Source organism: Anser cygnoides, chromosome 3, assembly GCF_040182565.1.
Source record: "Anser cygnoides isolate HZ-2024a breed goose chromosome 3, Taihu_goose_T2T_genome, whole genome shotgun sequence".
Lineage (NCBI taxonomy): Eukaryota > Metazoa > Chordata > Aves > Anseriformes > Anatidae > Anser > Anser cygnoides.
Genome location: NC_089875.1, coordinates 118,069,588 through 118,093,669, shown reverse-complemented (window position 1 = coordinate 118,093,669; position 24,082 = coordinate 118,069,588). Strand labels below are relative to the sequence as shown.

Genomic DNA, 24,082 nt, shown 5'->3' with positions numbered 1-24,082 from the left:
GTCTTGTCTTTCCATTGCTCTAATTAGGTACTGAGTGGTAACGGAATTAACTTAAAACTGCTTCTACAGCTGTTTGACATTTCTGTTTATAACACAACCCATATAATTGTGTGTGAACTATTTGTTCATTTTGCTGAAAAAAGGGGGATCTAAGTTTGGAAGAAAATGTAGCTGATCAAGGGATATGTATCAGTGAGGTTTTACTGCTACAAGACAGAGGTTCGGGAGACCTGAAATCTTGAATTTAGGCCTGGGCAAAACACAGATTTCCCGGTTATGTTTAGCAGGAAACCTTTGTTTTCAGTCTTCTAGAGGTATTTTCTGTAGCTGGTCAGAAAAATAGAGGGAAATAATTTAATTGCACCCAATAAATATTTATTTTGGAGTGATACATGTAGACAGTCTACAATAACTCTTTTCTGAACACTGAACTAAAACTGGCAGCAAAATTAAATTGCTTTAAGACATCACTTGAGATCAAAAACCAGTAACAAACCCAGGAAGCCAGGAAGCTTAGCTTTGCTCCTCTCTTGTGTTTAAAATTTTGTCTTCATTTGAAGATGTTCAATCAAGCATAGGCAGTGAAATTAGCATGCTTAAAAGCTAACAAACAAACACAAACAACAACAAAAAATAAGTAAACAAACAAAAAACACCCACACACATCCAAATTTTTTGTTTTTCTAATGCTTTTAAGTCCTTAGTAAGCATGTATTGGCCATTCTCTAATTATGGTTTTCTTTGGATCACTGCCATATCTGATAATTAGAGCATTTAACACCTGAAATTACACCTGCAACGTTGGCTGCAAAAGGCCCCGGGCTCACAACAAATTCGGTTCTTTCATCATTTCATACTAAGAGGGATGATCAGATGTCCACAAAATGCATCAGTATAAACCCTTTGAAAAGGTAAGTATTTGTAATTTGCTCATTGAGAGTTTAAGGATATACAGTGAAATTATAGAATTGCCTCAACATCCTATTGTTTGCTCTGTCTATCTTTTTGGGGCAGGCCATGGGCATGCTTGCCAGAAACATTTTGAAAGTTTTGTTTTTCTTCATAGGTTGGATTTGCGTACCCAAAATGATGTAATTTAATCAGAGCTGTACTAGATCTAAAGAAATAGTATGTCCTAGGAAGTCCATATATCCTCTCCAGTGTCATAAAATGTATAGATATGCTTATATTTATCTAGGTTTTGGTTTATTTATTTATTTATTTTCAGATAGATCTTCTCCAGTGTCATACAATGTATAGATATGCTTATATTTACCTGGGGTTTGTTGTTGTTTTTATTTATTTATTTATTTATTTATTTCCTTCAGATAGTTATTTTTTGATGTAGAAATGACATATGTTCAGTGGCCATTCTAATGCCTTCTCATCATCAGGACCTTGGACTGAATGATTAAAAACAAAGGATCTTGAGATTTTTCAGAGCTTAATTATCAGCTTCCTTCTCTACAGGTGATTTTTCAATTTAAAATTAGTTACCCATGTCCAAATATGCTCCAAAGCTGTCACTTAATGGTAGGATTCATATAGTCAGTGAGCTCTGTGGAGAGATATCAAAGCTAATGGCAGCGTTGAACCTCAAAAGTAAATTTATAGTACACTGTCATTGTAGTCTGTCCTAAAGTTGTATGTGTTAAACTAGTTAAGTGTTTTCTGGTAGTGAAATATGTAGCCGCAGGCAATGAGAAACAGGATTTTTAGGGACATTAAAATCTTTCTTACTATAAGTTATTTTATTTGAAGTGAGTTATAAGTAGATAAAATGTTCAGCACAGATACGATTTCAAATGATGGCACTGATTGATTTACTGCATTCAGCTCTGGAGCCCCTGATATAAGGACATGGACCTTATTAGAGCAAGTCCAGAGAAGGGCCATGAGGATGACCAGAGGGCTGTAGCACCTCTCCTACAAAGACAGGCTGAGGGAGTCAGGGTCTTTCTGCCTGGAGAAGAGAAGTTTCCGAGGAGACCTCACTGCAGCCCCTGTGTCAGAAAGATAGCAAAGTTATGCTCCAAAAATATGAGTCAAAATTAAGCTATAGCATAGATATATTAAAATGGGAGAAAAACAGAATATGGAAGAAATACCAACACGAGGAGTTTCATTGAGCGTTTCATCTTGAATTTATTCATGAATGAACTATTAATGTTCATTTTTTACCAGGATAAAAACTATTGCTTATAGTTTATAGAGGTTTTATAGAGGTTTAGTTGTTCTAGAAAAAGTTAACTCCAACAATCATTCCACCAGACTGCATAATGCTGAAAAAAACATTTTAGCTATTTTAATTAATTGTCACTAACTCTCTCTTTCTCTCTTCATATATATACATATCTATATATACAGTAGGTAGTTGCTATATAAGGTAATATACCTATGGTATATAGACATGTAGGAGAATATGGCTACAGAATATGGAGGTAACAGTCCTAATGACATAAGTAGCACACCTCTTCCAGAAAGGAGACAGATTGTTAAAGATTAATCAAACTTTACACTTAAAAGGGAAGCCCTGGTTAATGATCCATATTTCAGTTTCTTTCCTGGTATCTATCAACATTCTGTTGAGCACCTTATTGATATTCATTTATTCATCCTCACTGCAGTGCTGTGGGGCACAGAACCTCACTGTGCCTTTCACTTCAGTGATGCACTGAACAAGCAACAAAGGAACAGGTTTCCAAAAAGACATAGGGATGGAAACAAAATCAGAAGTAGAAAGCAAAAAGTTGTTCATGGTGAGGTCCTGCCTGAGAAGACCAAACATTTGAATTTCCTTTTAGGAAGAAAAGAAACCCAGCACTTTCCTTCCACAGTTCTTGTACCTATTTTGGCCACTGAAGTGCCATAGGGAAGTGGAACACTGGTAGCTGCATTCAGGGGCTTCTGTTGCTGATATTTTACTTTGTTACATCAAAACGGTAGCCAGGTTTCACTGTGGAGTCCAGTTTACATGACGAACATATAACATTTTCAGAGAATGACAATAAAGACTGCTTCCTCAAATGACAAAGGCATGGGAACATCACCATTGTGAGTCAAAGCTGAACCTGGACAGGAAATGAATGACGTGCTAAGCTCTAGGGAGTTGTACTGGTGCAAAATTAGAGACTGCTACAGTTCTGCAATAACTGTAAATTAACTAGGGGAGTTGGAGGAATGAGCTTTTAAAATCTAGCTCCTAATTCCCTGTAAGTTCTGTTTTAAATTTGCAAATATTTTCACAATTAAACAAAATGTGTACCAACACACACTTAATTTAAAACACAGATGGCATTTTGTTATCTATGGTCCATATGGACCAATATATTAGAGTGGACCAAGCCATTAAAACACCTGCTAATACTTATCGTATAACAGTCTATAACTGCATAAATTTATCTAAAAACATTCTTAGGTGACTGAGGATAGACTCCATTTTCATGCACTGACAGTGCAGATATCAAGTTTACGCTTAAAATTATTATTCAGCTTATATATTCCTCTCCAAAAGTAACTGATTCATCAAAACTTGAAAGCATGCTAAATTCAGCTAAAAACAAAGACCAGAAGCACCATTGTGCTTTCTTTTTATTAATTGCTTAAAGGTTTAAAGACTCTTATCCAGGTAGAGGAGGTTGTTCATTTTAAACATTATTATTTGGGTTATCAAATCTTGATTTCTATCATATTTAGATATCTACGTAAAATGAAGACATTAAACGTTTTTGAAAATCTTCAGATATTACATATGTGGATGAGATCTCTGTATGTGTAGAATTAGGGAAAATGTAACACCTTTATCTTATTTAATAAATTCCCTTTTACGTGAACATAGTCCCTTATTAATGTCTCATAAATGTCTTATTAAAATCTAGTACTCTAGGCATGGTTAGAGTTGGGTCAGAGACTGATTTTTCTTATTACTGCATCCCGCTCAGTCCCGCATTGAACAGGAGACTGGACTAGATGACTCAAAAGTCTTCCCTCAAGACAACATTTCAGCAAATCATTCATCCAAATGAGCAAGGCATCAAGCAGGATATTTGAAGTACTTTTTCCACCTCAGCCACTACACTGCTAATTTAGTTAATGTTCCTACTTTGTATCTATTCCTATGTCTTAAGAGCATCATATTACTTAAATAGGTAATGATAACTCCTTTTAGTTTTGTTTTCCTTGTTTTTCATGATTCTTTACACTAGCTGTTGTAGAGTATATATCAACAGAGACATTTTCTTAATGATTTGTCTTTATTCCTAGATGGGGGGAAAAAAAAAAAAAGAAAAGAAAGGAAAAATGAAGAGTCAGAATAATGGCACATATATATTCAGAAGATTCCCAAATCGGGAAAAATTTCTTGTCATAAGGGTGTATGCTGCACGTAGCACAGTTGGGGAACAACTACTTTCTAAATTAAGGCGTGTAAGGGTGGTAGTCAACCCTACAGGGAAAAATGACCTTTTCAATAATAATCTTGAAAATTTGAGTGGTTTGGGGGCTTTTTTGGTAGCTGTTGTTCTGTTGTCAATTTCTGTGGTTACATTCTGTGAACAGAATAAAATATTTGAGATTTAAAAAATTAGATGAAAAAGACAATTTCCCTTTTAAGATGTCTGTAAAGAGGAAAAATAAACTTCTTATATGTGTGTATGTATAAATATACATGCATATAAAACATATTTTATGATATATTCAATTTCTAATTAACTATAGATTGATATTCAAGAAATTTTTTATCTTAGTTTAAAAAAAATAGTTCCTTAAACTTTTGTCCTTTTCATCAGTGCTCCAAATGCAAGCACAAGAGAGTAATTGTTTTCTGTTCTTTAGAAATTAATCTTCAAATTTTTTGTATGCAAAGTAGGGAGTTGTAGTAAGTCCTGAAGTCATATTTCTTTCAGTTCTGGCAATCAGTGAAGTGAAAATCCCTTTGAAAATCTACTAACTTCCCTATTGTAGTTAAAAGAAGGAAATGGGTGTTTCCGGATCTCAATTCATTTCTTCCAACAGTAAATACTAAAATCTCACGTATGCATCATGTCATTAAAATGCCTAATTGTTCTCATTCACTTCAAGAGAATTCAAGTAACTGGTTGATATATAGACAACTATTTTTACTAGAATTCTGTGATAACACAGTTTAAGTTCTGGTGCTGTGTCCTGCTCCACTTCAAGTGATTTTTATACCACTCCTTTTATCTGTGATGATGGCTACACTTTACACAGATAAACTTGCAATAATATCCAGTTGCCACAGTTATTTCATCTTGGTCTGTAGTACCAAAATCAAAAACATGAATATATTACACAGATATAACCCCACCAAAAAAAATGTGAATCTCACGTTTTACCCATTTAAATCACATTTCTCATGTGAGAATGTTTTTAAGTGATCTAACACATACTTGACGCTCCATAGGTAGCCTTCATTCAGTGATAATTAATGGTAATTAATTAATTAATTCATTACAAATGCAATTATTATGACATGATAGTAGTGTCCAAAGACATCAGTGAGGGATTATGGCACAAGCATGCAGGGTGTGTAGTAGAATGAAGCAACATACTTTCCAAAGAGATTATGAATGGTGTATTTTGAAACAGCATACTGGAGCAACAAGCAGGAAAACCCAAAGAAATGGTGAAGAGCTCTTTGCAAACACCTTAAGGAAGAGATGTCTGGTGCCACTGGCTTAGGTTTGCTGAATGTTTTATGGATACATGATGTGAGTTGTAAAGATATTGTCAGGACAAGCTAAATCTTTTTAATCTTCACTTGTAACTCTGGAAACCAGAAACTTAAGGTGAAACTCATCACAGAGACACTGTGATGTCTACCTCATGGATTGACTTCTTTGCTTGTTTAAGATAAAGATACCTAAAAAGGAAAAGCAAGCTAAAAAATGGCAGCAGGTAGTTGAAAACATAATGTGTCTGTTGACATTGGTTAATGTACTTTTTGTGTCTGTGCAAAGAGGAATCAACGTTTAAAAGACACATTACTACTAACACATTGTTGATCATCTTAAAAAAAAAAAAAAAAGTCAGAATGGGACTGAACTAAACTCCAAGGAGGAGATAACTAAGAGAGGACATAACTAATTCTGGGTATAAAGTATGCCATATCAGCAACATGAGTTTAGGAAAATTATTGCCACTCTTCAGAGAAAAGATTTCAAAAAGTAGTGTCTGATAAAATATGCATCCTATATTTAGGATCTGTAAACTAGAACCACATGGAGTGTTCTGCAAGCAAATTAAATCAGAGAAACTTTTCACTGATCATTTCTTTACTATATTTACTTCAGCATTTTGAAAAGTAAAAATTACGTTTTCTAATGTATATCATAAAATAACAGTTCATTTTTTTCTATGGATCTTCTATCAACATTTCTGTGAAAGAAGACAATTGAAAACATTATTTTTATTATAAGCAGTATTTTAGTTAAAGTGGTTCTTTAAAACCACCTCTTGATTTGGAACATAATTGTTGTTAAACAAGATTCCTCCACTCCTTGTTGTCTGTGAAAGAATCAGAACTTTTCCTGCTGTAATTACCATAATAAAAAATAGAATGCACTAACATTTACATTTATTTTATCCAAAGATTTAATACACCCAATTTCACCTTTAAGCAATTACAGAAGATGGATTTGGTACTAGGTGAGACTGGACTCCACTGCAGAATACACACGTTACAATAATCTATCTTTATTAGATAGTTAAAACAGCCAGTACAACGATTATTTGTTCTCTGCACAAACATTGCCATTTTTAAAATTTAAGAAGAATTCATTATCTATGTTACCAAAGATTTAAATCCTCTTAATTAAAGCTTCTGAAAATTATTAGAAGCTTTCAATAAACATCTGACAGATTTTAATCATGTCATTTCACATAAATTGTGGTTAACTGCTTTGCCACCAAACCCATGGGCTTTGCTGAAGACATTAAATTTTGGCTTTCATAGAAAATGTCTAACATCTTAAATCCTGTGTTCAGTATAATTTTCTGTAATGGACAGAAAATGACTAGCAGAATTAGAATCTACAAATTCAGGGTATATTTATATGTTTCATTTTACTTTAATTGTTTTAAATCAGTTTTAAAACTTTTTTTTCACCGTCTGACACTAATTAGCATTCTGAAGAAAAGATTATTACAGCCGATGACTAGGCCACCCCTGCAGCCCCCCTGCTACCAAAACCTCACCACAATACATGTACTCTGAATGACATGAGTGCTTCAAAAAGAGCACTGTTGATTTAAGGGGTTGCCTCTGTAACTGTTTTATAAAGTGAGTGACTCAAAATCTATAAAAAAATAAAATTAAATAAAAAAAATCAAATTTGACTGGTGAATGGGGCTTAGATTCAAAAAATAATAATGATAATAATAATAATGAAGTCAAATCTAAATTTTTAGTTCATCTTCAATAATACACTGCTTGAAAGTTAGGGCTGTTTAATTCAGGGAACGTTCTGCAATGCAAAGCAAGGAATGTTGTATACACAATATGAAATTGTGAGTAATAAAGAACCACCAAAACTGAGCCAACTTGAGGCAGCAAGTACATATTGTTTAGTGCTTCTTGGCACAGATATGTTAACTTGGGTATGTGTGAAATTTCCTTTTATCACGTCATGTTCTGGGTTAACTCGTACTACACCTGCTGGTGTGTCTTTGTGGTGCAGACATAAACTGAGCATTTTAATCTCTCCCTAAAATAGACCCTTTTTAAGTTGCAAATTTTGTTAGAGAATAGAATGATTCATTATAAGTCCTCAGAGCAAAGGTCATTTCCTAACACTTCATTTGAGCTTTAGCAAATATTTGGGTTCTGAGCTCCACCTACAAGATGTACTGTCCCACCTCATGCAACATTAAAGGCTGTGCTCTATGTACCTACATTACACTCCATGAACAGAGGGATAGTGAAAGACTCTGTCTCCTGCTTGAGTGAACACATTCCCAAAATCTGCAGCTGTACTAATGAATACAACAGTGCTGGGGCACAGGGCTTTGCACTAGAATTTTTTTTTTGTCTATGCTGCTGAATTTTTAGAAAAGTCTTTGAAGCTGTTTGGGCTTGAATCTATGAGCATTGTCACATACAGTTACTAGGCAGTGTTCAGGAGCAACACCAGATCACGTCTGAGCACTCCCTCTTTCAGAGTATGAATGGGGCAGATTGTGGTAGTTGCTCTCACAGCAGCAGAATAGGAGCGGACAATATTTAGCTTACCCAGCTAGTCTTCCAATAGTGAGGGATCTGTTGGCATGCCCATGCCATCTGTAGATATGATAGAGTGCAGATAATACATGTAATGCAAAAGTCCCAGTGCAAGGGTGTTGCTGAAATGTCTCAGGTATAACCTTCAAGAAGCAGCTTTGGTAACACACTTTTACATAGAAATCTAATGGACAGGATGAGTTTGTACCCCATAATTTACTGAAATTATTTCAGGTCAGGAGAATTGAATCATGGTCATCTCAGCTAGTGTACTGTTAGCCTGGTTTCCATGCAATCATGATATCTAGTCAATTTTCATCTGTATATCTATTTGACGGTCAATATTCCCCTTAACAACACTTGAACACGCTGTCCAACCTACTGCACTTGCCAAAAATGAAGTATTTTACTGGCTGTAGTTATACTTAAAACTGTACCTGTAGGCACAAGCCATGCTATACTATTAAAACTTTTTTGACTTCCAAAACCAGGCAGCTAATACAAATGGCTTCTCAGGACTGGTCATTGGTCCATGTTAGCTCTCAAATCACACCCAGGAATAATTTAGGAGGATGCAAATTGTCTCAGGCCAACATCAGACCAAGAGCCATGCTAACACATCAGTCAGTGCCAGATCTCAGGTCTATTCCCTAGCCTTGCTTTGCTTCCTGACACCAAGCTGATAGCAGGTATTCAACTTCTAAAATTATATGAAACTTACTGACTAGATAGAGAGTAGAAATGGAAATTTGTGCCCCTAACAGGAGAAAGATGATTATAATCTTGCAGCTATCTAGACACTTGGTCAGCTGGACTGCTGTAGATTTCCCTGTATCAGCTGAGCTCCGTTGGCTGCAATGTAATTTGAAAACCTAGCACACACCTGCATGTAGCTACCTAAGTACAGATATATTAATCTGCCAATCACAGCTTCAGTAGTTCCACTATTCATATAACTACCATTTAGTAGAGATATCATTGCAGTACAAAGTTGTGGTAACACATCAATGAGCACAATATATTATGCCTCGGTTTTCAGAGATATTACAAATTTGGTAAAAACTTCCTTCAGTCATTAATAATTATAGTGTTCCTCTGTTCAACCATGCAGTCTCCATGTCATATGCAACCTAGAAAAAGCTAACTTAGCTATTGCTTCATTCAGCAATAAAGCTGCAATTAATAGGTTTCATTCTTACAGTTAGAAAGCATTTGTAATAATTAGCATAGTAGGCTGGGATTGTAATTAAACATGTTCTGATCATGCAGCTGTGTAGGATTCCAGAGCTGTCGGTTAATGAAGCTCAATATGATACTGTCAATAACAAATCTGATAATTGCTTACAGGGCAATGGCAAGTTTAACAAATGTTCCTTCATGCAAGTAGTGGATAGAAATTGCTTTCAGCCAATTATGCCTTCAATTACTTTGGATGAATGAGGCAGGAACTTGTAGCCTATTATAAACCCAAATACATCATTATTAAGTAAATATTTTGACACAGTGTTGAAACTGACTTCTGTAAAAGCATGTATAATATTTATAAGCATTGAAAAGGTCACATATTGTATAATCATAATTCAGTGCCAGCTACAGGAAATCCATGATGAATCACTGCAGTAATATTTTAATTCTGGGAACAGTCAGTAGTTTTTTGAAATGTTATAAGAGATGATATGACTGATAAATACCTGTGTCTTGTAATACCTTTAAAAAGAAGGAAGCAAAACAACAAAACAACAGGAAAACATATGTAATTATCATGGAATAAAGTGTATACTAATATATACCATGCTGGTAAAGCCATATCCATGTATTTTGGAGTAGAGTTTCATATCACATTATATCCTAGAACAATTTTAATAAAAATAGGAAAAGATTTATTGTTTTGGCCTTCCAAAGAACAAAAAATATTGGGGAGTGGCAGAGAGGGAAGGGGGAAGGATCCTCTAGCTACCCTGCAGATTCATTTCACGTGGCTCAGGATCAGGCTTTGCAGTTCTTGCTTCATCCTTGCTTGAGGAGGAAATGCAAATATGAGATTATCCTCCACTTTCAGGAGAACTAGTTGTAAAACAGCACTGAGGGGTCATGGAAGTTTCTGTCTTCGGGGGAACAAACTGATATATGGCAATCTGGTGCCAGCAGAGTTACTATAAAGGTTAGACTTATCCTGTGCAACATCTTAGTTTCTCTGGTTTCCATAAATTATTTGTCCTCAAAGCAGGAAATAAGGTCTGAAATCCTGTAGCACATGTTAAGTGAGAAACTAGACCAGAAAACAAGTGGTTTATTTCAACAAAACATCGTTGAATGTCCCATGCTCTGTGAAAAGAGATTTCTGTTGAGTATATATTGATTATAAACTGTGTGCACAATTAATTTGTCTCAAGAGAAAACAGATCACTTGAATACCCGTATATCTGTTTATTATAGCACCACTTAAAGTCTACTGCACTTTAGTCTTATTCTATTTTAAAATAGTGATCCAATGGCAAATCCTTGAATTTTTATAACTGAAACTGAGCTAGTAAACTAGATTTTTTCATTTTAGTTTTTCAGTTTCTAGGGAACTAATTGAAGCAAGCAGAAGCCTTCTTTAGGTACCTTTCCTTTTAAAATATAGACTTGTTAGCCACTTGTTTTGGAATTATGCTTCATTGTTCAGCATGTATTGTCCCTTTCCTGGAATGCTAGGGCAGATAGGAAGGTAGAATAGGCTTTTGCTATTAATGTTATGAATGCATATAGCATTTGAACTTTATGTGTTAAACCTTTATGGTTACACTCTGAATAGTAGCTCTTCATGAATGCAAATTTTTGCATTACTGATTTCTCTTGTCAAATTTCAGGTTAAAACAACATACCATGCCATTAAAAAACAAAAGGTATGTTGCGTCCTCATGATTCAACAAATGCAACAAGTTGGTCTTCTGTTTATACCAAGTGCATGTGATCTCATAGTCTCAGTCTTATCATTTCTGTATTATCTGCTGCATATTTATTACTTCCAAAGTAGTCCCCTGTTTACAATCAAGAGAAAGTATATATAAAGCTTGCAATTCCTTTGAACCAAACAGGCAGAGAATATGTGATCCACCTACAAGCCTCTGACTAAGCTTTGAACTTTCTGATATTTGGGTAAGGTAGTGCTGCCTTACTCGAACATGGCTTTCAACTTGTGGTCCAAAAAATTCAAAAGTCAAGCTATCGCAGTCTACCTTAACAAAACTGTAAATTACCCTTTTTTGCTAAGTATTACAGTGCAGTTTTCAAAATAACATTTCATAGATCTGGTGTCCCAATGGGATTGCTGGGGTCTTCTAGACTTACTTTCAGCTCATGACAAGCTGTATAGTCTACTGCACTCTTGCAGCTTCATGTAATTCCATCTTCCACTATGGACCTGTGTCTAAACTGCTCAATGCTTTTAAGGTAGCGTTTTACTCCATAAACCTGATTTTCAACAACATTGTCCTTTACATCGCCACTTCTAAACACAACAAATGAAGACAAACCTAAGATACATAGAAATGGCAGCACATTTTTATGTCCATTCTATAAAGATATCAATAAAGGTGAATGTTGCTGAAGACAATGTTGTGTATACATGGTTGAATACTGACATACTTTTTCTAGAAATTTTCTTCATGGATTGAATACAGGATAACTGTTGTCATTTCAGGTTATTGACTTCATTGACTTCATATTTTCTTGTTCTCTGGATGATGTAGCTTTTTTTTTTTTTTTTTTTTACTGTATAAGATCTCTTTCCTCTGCAATAAGATCTCATTAAAAAGATTAACAATAATACTTCCATAGTCACCAAAATCATGATGTTGATCAATCTCAAACCATTCTATGGCAGTAACTTCACTTTGTTACTGTCCAGTGTTCTTATAAAACCACTGATAAAAGACCAGTTAACATCATGAGCATACCACAAGGGAAATTACTTTTGTTACTAAAACAAAATGAATCACCTTATTTGTATTAGAAATCAAACTTATCAAGTTTATTTTTAGTATTTCAGAATGAAATATAATCTTTTTGATTATATTTAAAAAAAAAAAAAAAAGAAAGGCTGATACTGTGTATCTTTTTGTGTGTGTGTGTCACTGAACATTTTAAATTGTTCAGATTAAAACTTCTACCATGTGATTGCTGCATGGTAAGCTGCTGTACACATTGCTCTTCTTTTGATTTATCTAAATCAACACAAATAGCAAAAAATGCATGAACTTAAACAAATGCCAACCATGTGAGGAAAAGAACGAAGCCTGTTGCAGCATTAAAAATTGCATGTTTTTACTTATAAAATTCTCTCAGTTTCAGCCACTGATTTTTGCCACCATTATCTTCCTTGCAGAGAGTATGTCCTTTCCCTGTTGTTTCTGGAACTCTTACTTCTAGTGTCCCCCAGAATTTTCCTGCTGACGTGATGTCCTAAAAGGTAACGTATTTTTTTTCCTCACTAACGTCCTCCTACAGTCTACAACTATCAGATGTCTTTTCATTCAGACAGCATAACAGCTTAATATTTCTACCTATTTTCAAGCCAGTTGTTCTCAGCTTAGTTCTTCTTTTCTTAGTTCTTCTTTTCCATCCTGCTCTTCAGATGGTGCCAGATCATGAGCATTTAAACTTCTATCAGCTGTCATTTGAAAAACTATATTAAATTTTACTGAGGCTAACAAATTGCCTGAAAGCTTTGTTGAGATGTAAACTCTGGAGAATGCAAGTGAAATCCTTAAAGCTATCTGGGAACAGTCATACTATGAGAGTGTCTTCAGCTGGTAAGCAGTCAACATGATAAAAAAACTGCCCTCCCAACATGCATGTAGTATTGGAGAGAATACAAAGATAGATAGTACACAAAGCACAGCTGGTAAACTGTGCTCCCCAGCTGGCAGAGTGACTTTTAGGGCTCATATTGTTTAGCTATACTTTCATATATGCCAAAGCTATGCAAATCTGTCATAACGTTGTGTGAATGATTAGCACAGAAGGGCCCCAAAATCAAGAAGTGGATCCTTGTTTGTTCTTCAAACTTCATATCAGTACTCTATGTAGAAATTGTTTGTCAAGGACAATTTAATACTGTGTTGATTTTTAATCCCATAAAAGATAAAGGTAATGCTACTTTTAATCCATTTCTGTTTGTCCACTAAAATAGACATTAAACATTAGGATTATTTAAATACGACACTCCCTTTGGAGATGCTGAGAGCCATTCAATCTTAAGCCAGGCTGAGTTGATCATGACTGCTGATTGTAGGTGTATATTTGATTTTAATTGACAGGCAGTGCCTAAGTAAATAGCAGGGATTAGCTAGAACTTGCAGCACTGTGGTACAGACAAAAAAGTGGAAGAATACCTATTACAAAGAATGCCTTCAGAATACACACGAGACTCTTCAGGTCCTAAAGCCTGTAGTACCATTATGGCCATGATAATTTATTGTAATATCAGCAAGTAAATTAAACCAGAGACAACTTCATATTCTGACTGTATTTCTCACATTGAGTGCTACCGTTTTCTACAGTAATAGCCAGGCAAAAACTAAATATTGCTTATACCACTTGGAAACATAATTGACAAAGACAGAATAGGTTTCTCAGCTTGGATGTTTTCCAATACTGATTCAGATATAATGTCAAAACAGGTAAAAGGAAAGACAAGTGTCATGAATGATACCAGTCATTTCTACAGTTTTCCTACAGAGTCTGAAGAAGAGTTCTCACTCCTTTCATTAAAAATCTATTGCTTTTAATTTTTTCTAATGAATGTTATAATGAAAATATTTTTTTACTTGTCAAAATGATGGCAAGATTTTTTTTCCTGTATCAGCTCCCAGTAAGAGAATGTTACGAACTTCTCTTATACTGCTGTAATATATTAGGTAGTGTCTTAGTAACATTCAGTTATCTTGGCTATTTTGAATAATCTGTAGCTGCAGAATCACCAAAACCTCAGTATATGTCAAGCCCTTTTTCTGTTCCACATACACAATTGAAGATGCTGAACTCAGAAGATTCACAATCACATCTCTGTACAAATGAGTTTATCTTTATGTCTACATAAGATTGCAGTTCCCAGCAATGTATGAGTAAAGGTAACAATGATGTGGTTTTTTAGTTCAAAATGGGCCTCAATTTTGCATCCTTAGCCAGAGATTTCAATTCTATGAGTGCTGGGCATTTTGAATCTATCAGTTTTCTGATGAAAAAAATACAAAATACACAGCAGAAAGGTTGAATGACCCACCGACATATTTATTTTAGCATTCCAACACTCCTTTATAGGAGCTTGTGCAATAGAATTGTTTCTGATGTAGGACTGAGACAATTTGTATAGTGTTCTATTTATCCCATGTTTTGGACATCAAGATAGCTCTGATTCCTCCTATGTAAGCAGTCGTCCCTTTAATAATGATTAGACCTTTTTTGAAAAATTATTCATATTCAAAATATCATTAAAAAAATTCCCTGTGAAAACACATGCATTAAAATCCCATTATGATCAGAAAAGTGTGAGAAAAATGTTAAAAGTAACCTTTTTCCCACCTTTTCCTGAATGAGGATGAACTGGAGCACACATTTCAGTTCTTTGCAGAGCTATAAATATGGCTTTGGTTTCTTTGTTAAAATAATAATAATAATAAATGGAGCAAATAAAAACAAACTATAAGAAGTGCCCATAAATGTTATTTGACAGTTGTGAACAAGAATCTTCTGTAATGTTGCAGGCCTGCTGTGTCTCCTTCAGTCAGACCTGCATTCAGCTCAGATTCGTGGCCCAGTGGGAAGAGGATCCTCTCCACATGATACACAGAAATTTTCTGTACTTTTTTTGCCAGAAAGAATATATCAACCTAAGGTATCACAGTGTGTGATGGCTGATGACTTGTTCTTATTCTAGAGCAAGAACTGACCTTTAGCCTGGTGAGGACAGAGAGCTAGTTATGGATGCCAAGTTTGGGAGTCACACAGGGTATTTGGACTCTTGGATTGTGACAGTTCATGTTGTGAGACAGCAATTGCTCAAGGAAATTGTACTGGTCTTTAGTTATCGCATAACTGGTAACAAACCATAACCAAACACTGAATTTAATTATCAACTTGAGGTTTTCCTCACATTTCACCATAGTAAAATCAGGAGTAGATATGACCTTTATGGGATAGTAAAATTATTCAACTTTGGGGGTTGTTTTGCAGTAGTAGTATTCAACCTGTGGCTTGTAAATCCATCAAAAGCTATTCACTAGAACTGGAAACTGCTAATAATCCCCATATATCCTCCCCCAGCAGCTAACTTCACTGTCTAATTGATGCACAGAACATGGATGCCTCAGAAGAAGAAAAAAATAATAATAAAAAAAAGACAGCAATGTCTGGGCTATTCCCATAAGATAAGATACAATTGCGTAGTCTGCAATCCACTCTGCCTACACCCAAGCTGCTACCATGACACATTGCAGTTAGGAGCAGGCAGGAATATTTTTGTGTACACATACTGTGTAGTATATGTAACATAAGCCCAAAGCAGTGGGTTATCACTGACTACTTCATTCCCAGTAAAGCCAACATATCCAGGAATCATCAAGGGAGTTTTCCATGCCCAAATTTTTTACACTGTGAGGTGAAGTGTCTTACTTTATCTATATAATCTACAACATATAGTCCATCAGTGCTACAACTGAGGCTATATCTATATAAGTGATGTAAATGTTGCCAGGCCTGTCTTCTGATCTTAAGGCCAAATCACTGGGCCCAGCTACAGCTGTTACACTCCACACAGCATGGATGGATCCCAAACTATGTGTGGGGGATGGTCCTTGGCCCATGGTAACTCCTGAGTTATGCACTGGAATTGTTTAGACAAAGCTTAACAGCCTGAACTCCAGATATAGCCCATGCTAACAGTTTAAGCAATAGGCATTGCATTGCTCTGCACCGTTTGGGATCATGCTCTTTCCTTATATAATGTACAAATATAAATATAGAGGCTGATACCCACTAACCGGAAAGTTGCAAAAGCTGGAGTTGATGGAAAATGTCATGAAAACATTCCATAGCATGGGATTCATGTGCAGCTGGGCCAAAGCACTTGCCAAGCAGACTTCTCCAGCATGTATTTTAACTTTTCTTACAGGGGTGAAAATCAGATTTTGTGTTCAGCTCCTGTAAGGCAAATGGTATCTTTGTCTGGAGCATTTCAAAATGAATACCCACAGCCAACCTTCACTGTCAAGATTAAGAAAATCCCTTCCTATATTTGCATGCATTTTAGTCATTCAGTAAAGTCACACCCTTTGATCCTTCAATTATGTCTTTTGCAAGATAGTTTTACAGGAACACTCTAGATGATTAAACGTGTTCAGGGAATTCAAAATTGTTTTTTGTTTTTCAGAGATGAGTCTACCAATTGTGCTCATCTGAACAGTTGCTGGCTTCTGGCTGCCTTGGACAGGTATGAGTTCAAAAGTTGAGGTACCCACAGAAAGCTGCAGGTTTTTTAGAAACCCTTTGAGGAGGTCTGACACTTGGCCGCCAGGAATATTTCTCATGGTCCTGGAAAACTGCCAGTATTGCTGGAAAACAACTCTTTCACCTAAATTAATATTACATAAGATCTGAAAATTTAAATAAAGCTCTAATTGCATTTTAGGATTCTGATGCAGTTTATGCTGCTTAGTCTATTGACTTGCAAGAATAACAAGGTGAGGTCACTGTCAAACATACTGACGTACTATGATGAATAACAGCTAGCAAAATGCTGATGATACATTTGTTAAAGATGTTGCACATGTTTCTGGAACAGTGTTTTTCACATGCTTTAATACTAGAAGCCTTGCAGAGTCAATTTTTATTGATCTTCTGCTGGGGACAATTAAAAGTTTGCAACCATTTTCATTGAAATGTCTTGACACCTCATCTTTGTCACCAGGTGCAACAGGAGCTACAACTTCCAGACCACCAAGTCACGTAAAACAAATTACTCAGCTTCTCATTTTTATTGTATTTTATTTTACTACAAAGTGATAACAATGATCTCAACTCTTAAAATTGGGCAGAATCTGGCCTGCCACTGTCTTGATAAGTGCTGAGGAGCTTGACTTCAGGGATAGAAATTCTTTGCAACTTTTGGCAGAGGGAAAGCCTCTGCAGAGGAAGATCCAGTCTGCTTATCCTACATTCATTTAATATAAATGTCACTCATTTAATGTAAGTACTTCCTCCAGTGTGAGCAAAGGGAGTTGAGGTAAAATGGATCACTCCTCTTGGAGCTCAGTGCAATTCAGGGTTCAGCCAAGTCATGACAGACAACCCAGGAATGGGGAGATGAGATTCACAGTTTGTATCCTTGCTGGGTAGATTTGAAACCCTCTCACAGGGTTTAATCTATCATGGTTAAGCAGGCTTTTCAAATCTTCTCTGAGGAAGTGAAAGAATGGAAGATTTGGGGGATCTGAAGCAGATGAGGCAGACGTAAATCAAAGCCAGTTGCAGAATACTCATATGAAGGAAGATTTAGGGATTCTGGTCTATGCTACCAAGACTATTTCCGCCTTTCTTCCAATGACTGTATGGTAGAATACACAACCATTCCAGGGAGCAGAATCCAAAACTTCACTTTTGTTCCTCCCTGTTCTTGTAGGGGAACTCTTAGATAAAACAGAGAAGGAAATAAGTAAAATAAATAAATAAATGAATAAATAAATAAATTACAAGCATGCACAGTTACAAAAAGTTATTCCAGTGACATTTATTTCTGCTTTGCAACAGGAAAACTATGCAAAAATCTAAGATCTAGTTCTAATTTAAGAAGGTTTTAGGCTGTCTGTAACAACATATCTATGCACTAAGTTGTGAAGAGATCATGAAGGCAGATATTAAAAATTGTCATCTGTCCTTTTAATCAGAAGACTAACTAGTACTGATGACACTGAGAAATGAAGAAAATCTGGAGGAAAAAAAATAAAGGAGGCAAACATAGAAAATAAGGGTTGAAACTATTGTTAGCCCCTGAACAAATGCCAAGGATGGAAAAAAATGCCCTGTTTCAGAATCAATAAAAATAGGTTGAGTTTTGAGCTATCAGAAAAAAATAATCCAGGATTCCTTGTACTTTATGCATTATTAGTCTTGGGAATACTTTTCTTCAATATGTATTGAGCATGAATATTAGTCAAAGGCTCAATTTATTATTAAGCACTTGTGTAATGAAAGCAAGAGCTTCACAAGAACAAAGACTCAGAAAAATCTGCGCATAAAAGGTGTATCATGTTTGCCCTGTAAATTTTAGCTTATCCTGCTAAATGTTATGTCTCTGCTTCAAACACCTTGAAGCATGGTCTTCACAATGTTGCACAAGGGAAATCTCCTCCAATATTTATGACCAACCTTCAATTGTTCACAATGAACTTAACACTCCCACCCCCAAAAAAAGACCATAAATCATGTACTTGATGCTTCATATCACCTGTCTGAGGGCTAAGATGAATCACAGATTACCCTATACCATAAAAAAAAAAAATTGAACTCTTTCAGTAATCGATTGAGAATTGTCTGCCTTTTTTCTGAGATTCTCTGTACTTACTGGTGGCAAAAAGAAAAGAAAGGATTTGCAAGAACTGCAGGAAGTTAAAACTGGTGGATTGTGGGATTGCAGCTGATCGATTTCTAGGGCTTACAGATTGTGTGCCCAGATAATTTCAAAGCACATGGTATGAAGGGGTCACATCAGCCTCATGCCAACATTTTTTTCAGCATCAGGCAAGACTGTCACTTAAGACCTAGCCAAAAGATTTACAATGTAAATGGTTAGTGCATATGGGCATTAGATTGCCTAAAGTCCCCAGCTGCCAGTGCAGACAAAGCTTTAATTAGACAGTAATGCTGGAAAAATTGTGCTAGTATGGAAGTTTTCTTTATTCAGTAGGCAGTTCTTCAAGTACTACTGAGTTGAAATCAACAACCAGCTTGACAAGTAACAGTGGCACATGGTTTTAGATCAGTATTTATTAACTATATTCAGTTAGCTAAAGGTAAAAGTTTATCATTATATCTCAAGAGGTATTTGATACAGTAAACAAGTGAGAACAAGTTTCCTTTAAAAGATTAGATACATATATTTAGAGATCTAATTTCTTAGGGAGAAACCTGATTACATGGCCAGCTTTTAGAGATTCAGAAGAACAATGTCCATGAGAGAAATAAGTAATTTTAAGCACTTGTTCTGCAGGCAGTTATACCACTTGTGTACACTAGACTGATAAATTAAAGAGGTCCTAGGAGTTTAGAAATAGTTCTCAGTAAATGGTATTAAAAATTGTATATTCAACTTTAGGCAAAGCCACCAAAGCAGACAAACCACCTTCAGTATTTTATTTTATTCATTGTGTGCCTTATCACTTATTTCTTTAATGTGTAAAATGAGGAAGCTGCAAAGAATGCTAAAACTTAAACAAACAACCTTTACCTTACATTCCTAATTCCGGAATAAAATGAAAAAGGAAAGTTTTGTGTTGTGTTTTTGTTTGTTTATTTGTTTTTGGCAGAAGTATAACCAAATTGTTTCCAAAAGGCCACGGTTTCTGAATTATCTGATGCACTGGAACAAAGTAAAGTCTAAAGTAGTAGTAAGCTACCCAAGGTGGTAAAATCTACACTAGGAACACGGAAATCTGAATCTGATGGCACCAATCAATTATTAAAGTTAATTTTCTGCATCAGCTACCAGCAAGAATTTTAGGTGTCCTTAGGTAAAGTAGAAATGGGACACTAAGGAAAAGGAAGAATAGGAAAAGATGAAGAAAAACCTTCCTTTCAAAGATAATTTAGTTTACCTGATAAGACTCTGAGCATTTGTAAGAGAATTCAGGAAAGGGTCAAGGTTTAAAGTGGTTCATACTAAAAGCTCTACAGGTGAATCACCCTAAAATATAGAGTCAGATTCTCATATTCACAAAGTCTTTGCAATGCAAACAAGCGTCACAAGATTGTTGCAACACATTTGCTCACATTCTAAGTCCCCTTTTGGCTGTCAAAACAGATCAAAGAAACCTTGGTATAAATGGAAGTTTGATTTACGTGTTTAATGTACATGTAGGCACGCAAGGAGAAACAGCTTATTGTTGATACGGATATTTGAGGGGTTTCCATTTATGTGATTTTGAAGCACTTGCTTTGTCTCATTTATATGTCATTCTCTTTAATTCTGGAGATGATTGAATGGCTTAATGTTTTTTCCTTGACAAAAGCAAGAAAACCTTTCCTACTTGGTACTGTCTGTACTTTTCCTATGGTAAAATCCCTATTTTGCAAGTACACACACCTTGTGATACTCTTCTTTACAGGTGTGGTTTGATGAAACCTAAAACTTTAAATTTAATGGAATAACAACATCCAGGACAGTGGTGGGATAAGAATCCCAGGTACTACTTAACTATAAAATTATGCTACACTGGGAGAACCCACCTTTTGCTGTGTAGCACTGCCAAATGGCAGTGGTATCTACCAATGCTGTGCCAACCTTTTATTACTTTATAACAGGTAAATACTGAAAATTATGGCTAGTAGTACATGTGCCCCATTTCAGAACCCATTAAATTTCACTACTGTTAAGTTCTCCCTACAACAGATGAGGCTGGGGAAATAAGTGTGACCAGTGTTTATCTGAACTTTTAAAAGTTGGAATCCAGTTTCCTGAAACTTAGATGAATACTAGATATCACAACAGCCTTCAGCTGCCACTCAAAGTTTGATTAAATCTGCACTGAAATTCCAGATAGCTCCAGAACTGCCACCAAAAGCCAATGGTTACTTGCTCAGGGTCACTCTGCTGAAGTCAGCCAGTCATGCCGTGCACAGCATGCACAGAAGCAAGCAGTGCCTCTGCAGGGTGCTATATATTTCTCCCTCTGGGCAGCAGTTGCAGCACCAGGGAGTAAAGTTTCTTGTCTTCTCTGGAATAAATATGAAGAAAAGATTTTGTTTCATGCTAGGTCATTTGAAAATCTCAGAGGAAATTTAACAAGCTCTACCTATACACCTTACCAAAAGGAATCCCCTATAGACACTGTATGCACACGTGCAACAATGGACTGTGTGGTAAGTGAATAGATGAAAGCAATACTTGTCAAGATTTTGTGGGGGTTTGGTAATGTTGAGTTAGCTAATCCAGTCCAAGTTCAGTCAAGGGGATTTGACTTGTCTGTTTGCTTTAAACAATACATATTTGTATTACAGAATGTGTTCACATCCAGCATGTAACTAACTACTTGCAATGGTACACAAAATGGGATTAACTGTTATGGTGTTTTAAATTCAGAACAAATATGAGTGAATTAGTGTGAATATTATCCATGACTGATAATGGGTCAAAGTAGTCAACAGAGCATTACACCTGTTTTGCCCACATAGAACAAAAAATTGTACCTCGGTTTTAGACTACGGAAGAATTTTGAGTCTTGTAACCATGGCTTTCAATGCATATCGACATGATCTTAGTCTCTTGAATTTAGATACACTTGTAAGGGCGAGATAGAACTCATCTGATTTTAAAGGTATTAATCTCTGGTCAGTTGTAGATTTGAGTATCTACATAGTGTGTACTTCTGAGCAAGGTGACCAGGTTACTGTTGTTACCAATGGAGAACTGTGACAGGATTAAATATATTCATGTAATGTCATTTTACATGCTCAGAGTTGTATTATCTAGCATCCAGCTGCTGTTCCAGAAAGTTCTGGATCTCTTTAGGCCTCCCTTCCTTGCCGGTGCCATGGGTGTCTTGGATGCCCTGAGGCATCTCAGATGGTTCTAGATGCCTAAGTATGGACAAGGACCTCTGTCCACAGTGTTCATGTCTTCACCTAAGATAGTCTTGGCCATGGCTAAAGCTGATGAAGAACAACAGGCACATCTCCTCTGGTATAGATACATCTTAAAATCACTTGACACTTGTCAAACCACTGTTCTCTGTTGTCTGTTAAAGGAGCATGAAGCTTACCGGGTGAGGCAAGGGCATCTATATGCTAGTCATCCAAATATATGCAAGTGAGTCCTATTTTCCTCTTTCTGTAAGAGGCATCCATGACAAAGGAGCAACTCATTTTATATCCAGGCTTAGTCTTATTGTTATGGGACTATCCTCACTGATCTCAAAGAGCAGATGCAAAAGAAGAGTGCAACCATTCACTCACCCATCTCAGGTTTGGTGATGTGCTGAGTCAATGCATCAGTGTCTGTGAATATGATATTGTTCGCTTCAAACGTCAAGAAATAAAAAATCTCTTTCTAAAAAGCAGGGAGAAAGGACATAATGCTTTGTTTATATCACTTTCAAGAATAAAAATGCTAAGTAGTAACTAATATACCTGGGAATGCGATGACTTCACAATGCCCATAGGTAAATTTATAAAATCAGGGTCAAATGAGCTGATATCACTGGAACAGCTGCAGATATTTGGCTAGTGAGGCTGGCAGAACAGGATTTCATGACTTAATTGAATAGTTGGTAGAGCCTAAAGAAGGAAGAGAAGAAGGAAACCAGGCCCTTATTGTTGTTGTTGAGCAAGAGCTGGAGATGCCAAACCCTTTTTTTGCCTTTTTCCCTCAGTACTTGTTCTCTGACACTGCCCTTTTCCTTGAAATACCCAGAAACACCATTCCAAGGCAACCAGTTCTTAACATGTGCAGTGACATCCACTCACAGTTCCCTCACTAAATGAAAGCATCAGCAAGACAGACTGGGGTTATGGCACCATTCCTCCAGGACATGATGGTTTAACAACCCTGCACACCTACCATGGACATAACCCCTAAAATAAGGATGCTAAATCAGTCATCTTTCTCTTCAGTGCAATGTGATTAATGGGAATACGTATGACACCTCTGTTAGGTACCTATAGATAGACCTGAGCCTGGGTGAAGATGTTGGTATGATAAACATAGTCCTGCTACAAATTAAGTGTCTCAATGCAGACAAAAAGAAGCAGAACAGGAAAAAAGTTTATCAAAATGAGAGAAATAATTCATAAGAAAAAAATATCATCATCATGTGGTAAACAATAAAAGCTGGACTGCTCAGTCACCCAAATGAAGACCGGAAACAGGAACTCACTTAACATGGCCACGTTTCATATCACCTGCCAAACCTGTGAGCCCAGATCCTATCATAAGCCATTTACACTACTGCTGGATTCATGAAGCTTTTCATAACTGCTCTGACATTCATTCAGAAGAAACCCCAAATTAAGAAACACATACTCAGAATGATCCACAGAGGCTAGCATCAGTCTTCTTACTGGGGTGCTTTCCCCTGCATGTTGGAAAAGAGAGGAAGCAGTTCAGCCTAGGGAGTCTGGCTGAGCAGCTTTTTGTTTAAGAGACAAAATATTTCTCCAATCAAATCGTACATAAGCCTTCTTGAACAAGTGTTAATATCACCTGTTGTGGGAGAAATAGAATGAAGATGTGTCAACACAGCCTTCAGGGAGGGACAGCCAGTTGTGCAAGCCTGTAGTTTTCTGAGGGAACTCACCCTAGAATATGCTCCCCCACATCAAAGCCCTGACTGTAACCCAAACTAAACAAAGGAAAATCATCTCAGGTATTCCTGCCTAAATTATGAACAAAGCCCTGGGTTTCAGGAAAGACGCAACCTTAGAGACTTAAACAACATACCTGATGCTAACTGCAGAGTAATCCGTACTAACTGCATGTCCTCTTTCCTTAAAGCCAGCTTTTGCAAGTATGAGGATACTGGGTCACAGCATAAATCTTTTCTCAGTACTATTTGCCTTACTGCAGTTTGAAAAAAAAAATCAGGAAAGATACTA

General features: G+C 36.2%; 1 protein-coding gene across 2 annotated transcripts in view; it reads left to right on the top strand.

Moving 5' to 3' along the window:
* Positions 1–21,083: 21,083 nt before the first annotated feature.
* LOC106038117 (cysteine-rich venom protein-like) overlaps positions 21,084–24,082 on the top strand; it is a 36,865-nt gene continuing 33,866 nt past the window's right edge. The window contains exon 1 of one of the 2 annotated variants that reach the window (XM_048065794.2): positions 21,084–21,352. In XM_048065794.2, the coding sequence (XP_047921751.2) occupies positions 21,341–21,352 (12 nt within the window). In that variant the 5' untranslated portion in view covers positions 21,084–21,340. The remainder of the gene's footprint in view (positions 21,353–24,082) is intronic. The other variant, XM_048065804.2, reaches the window with a different exon arrangement.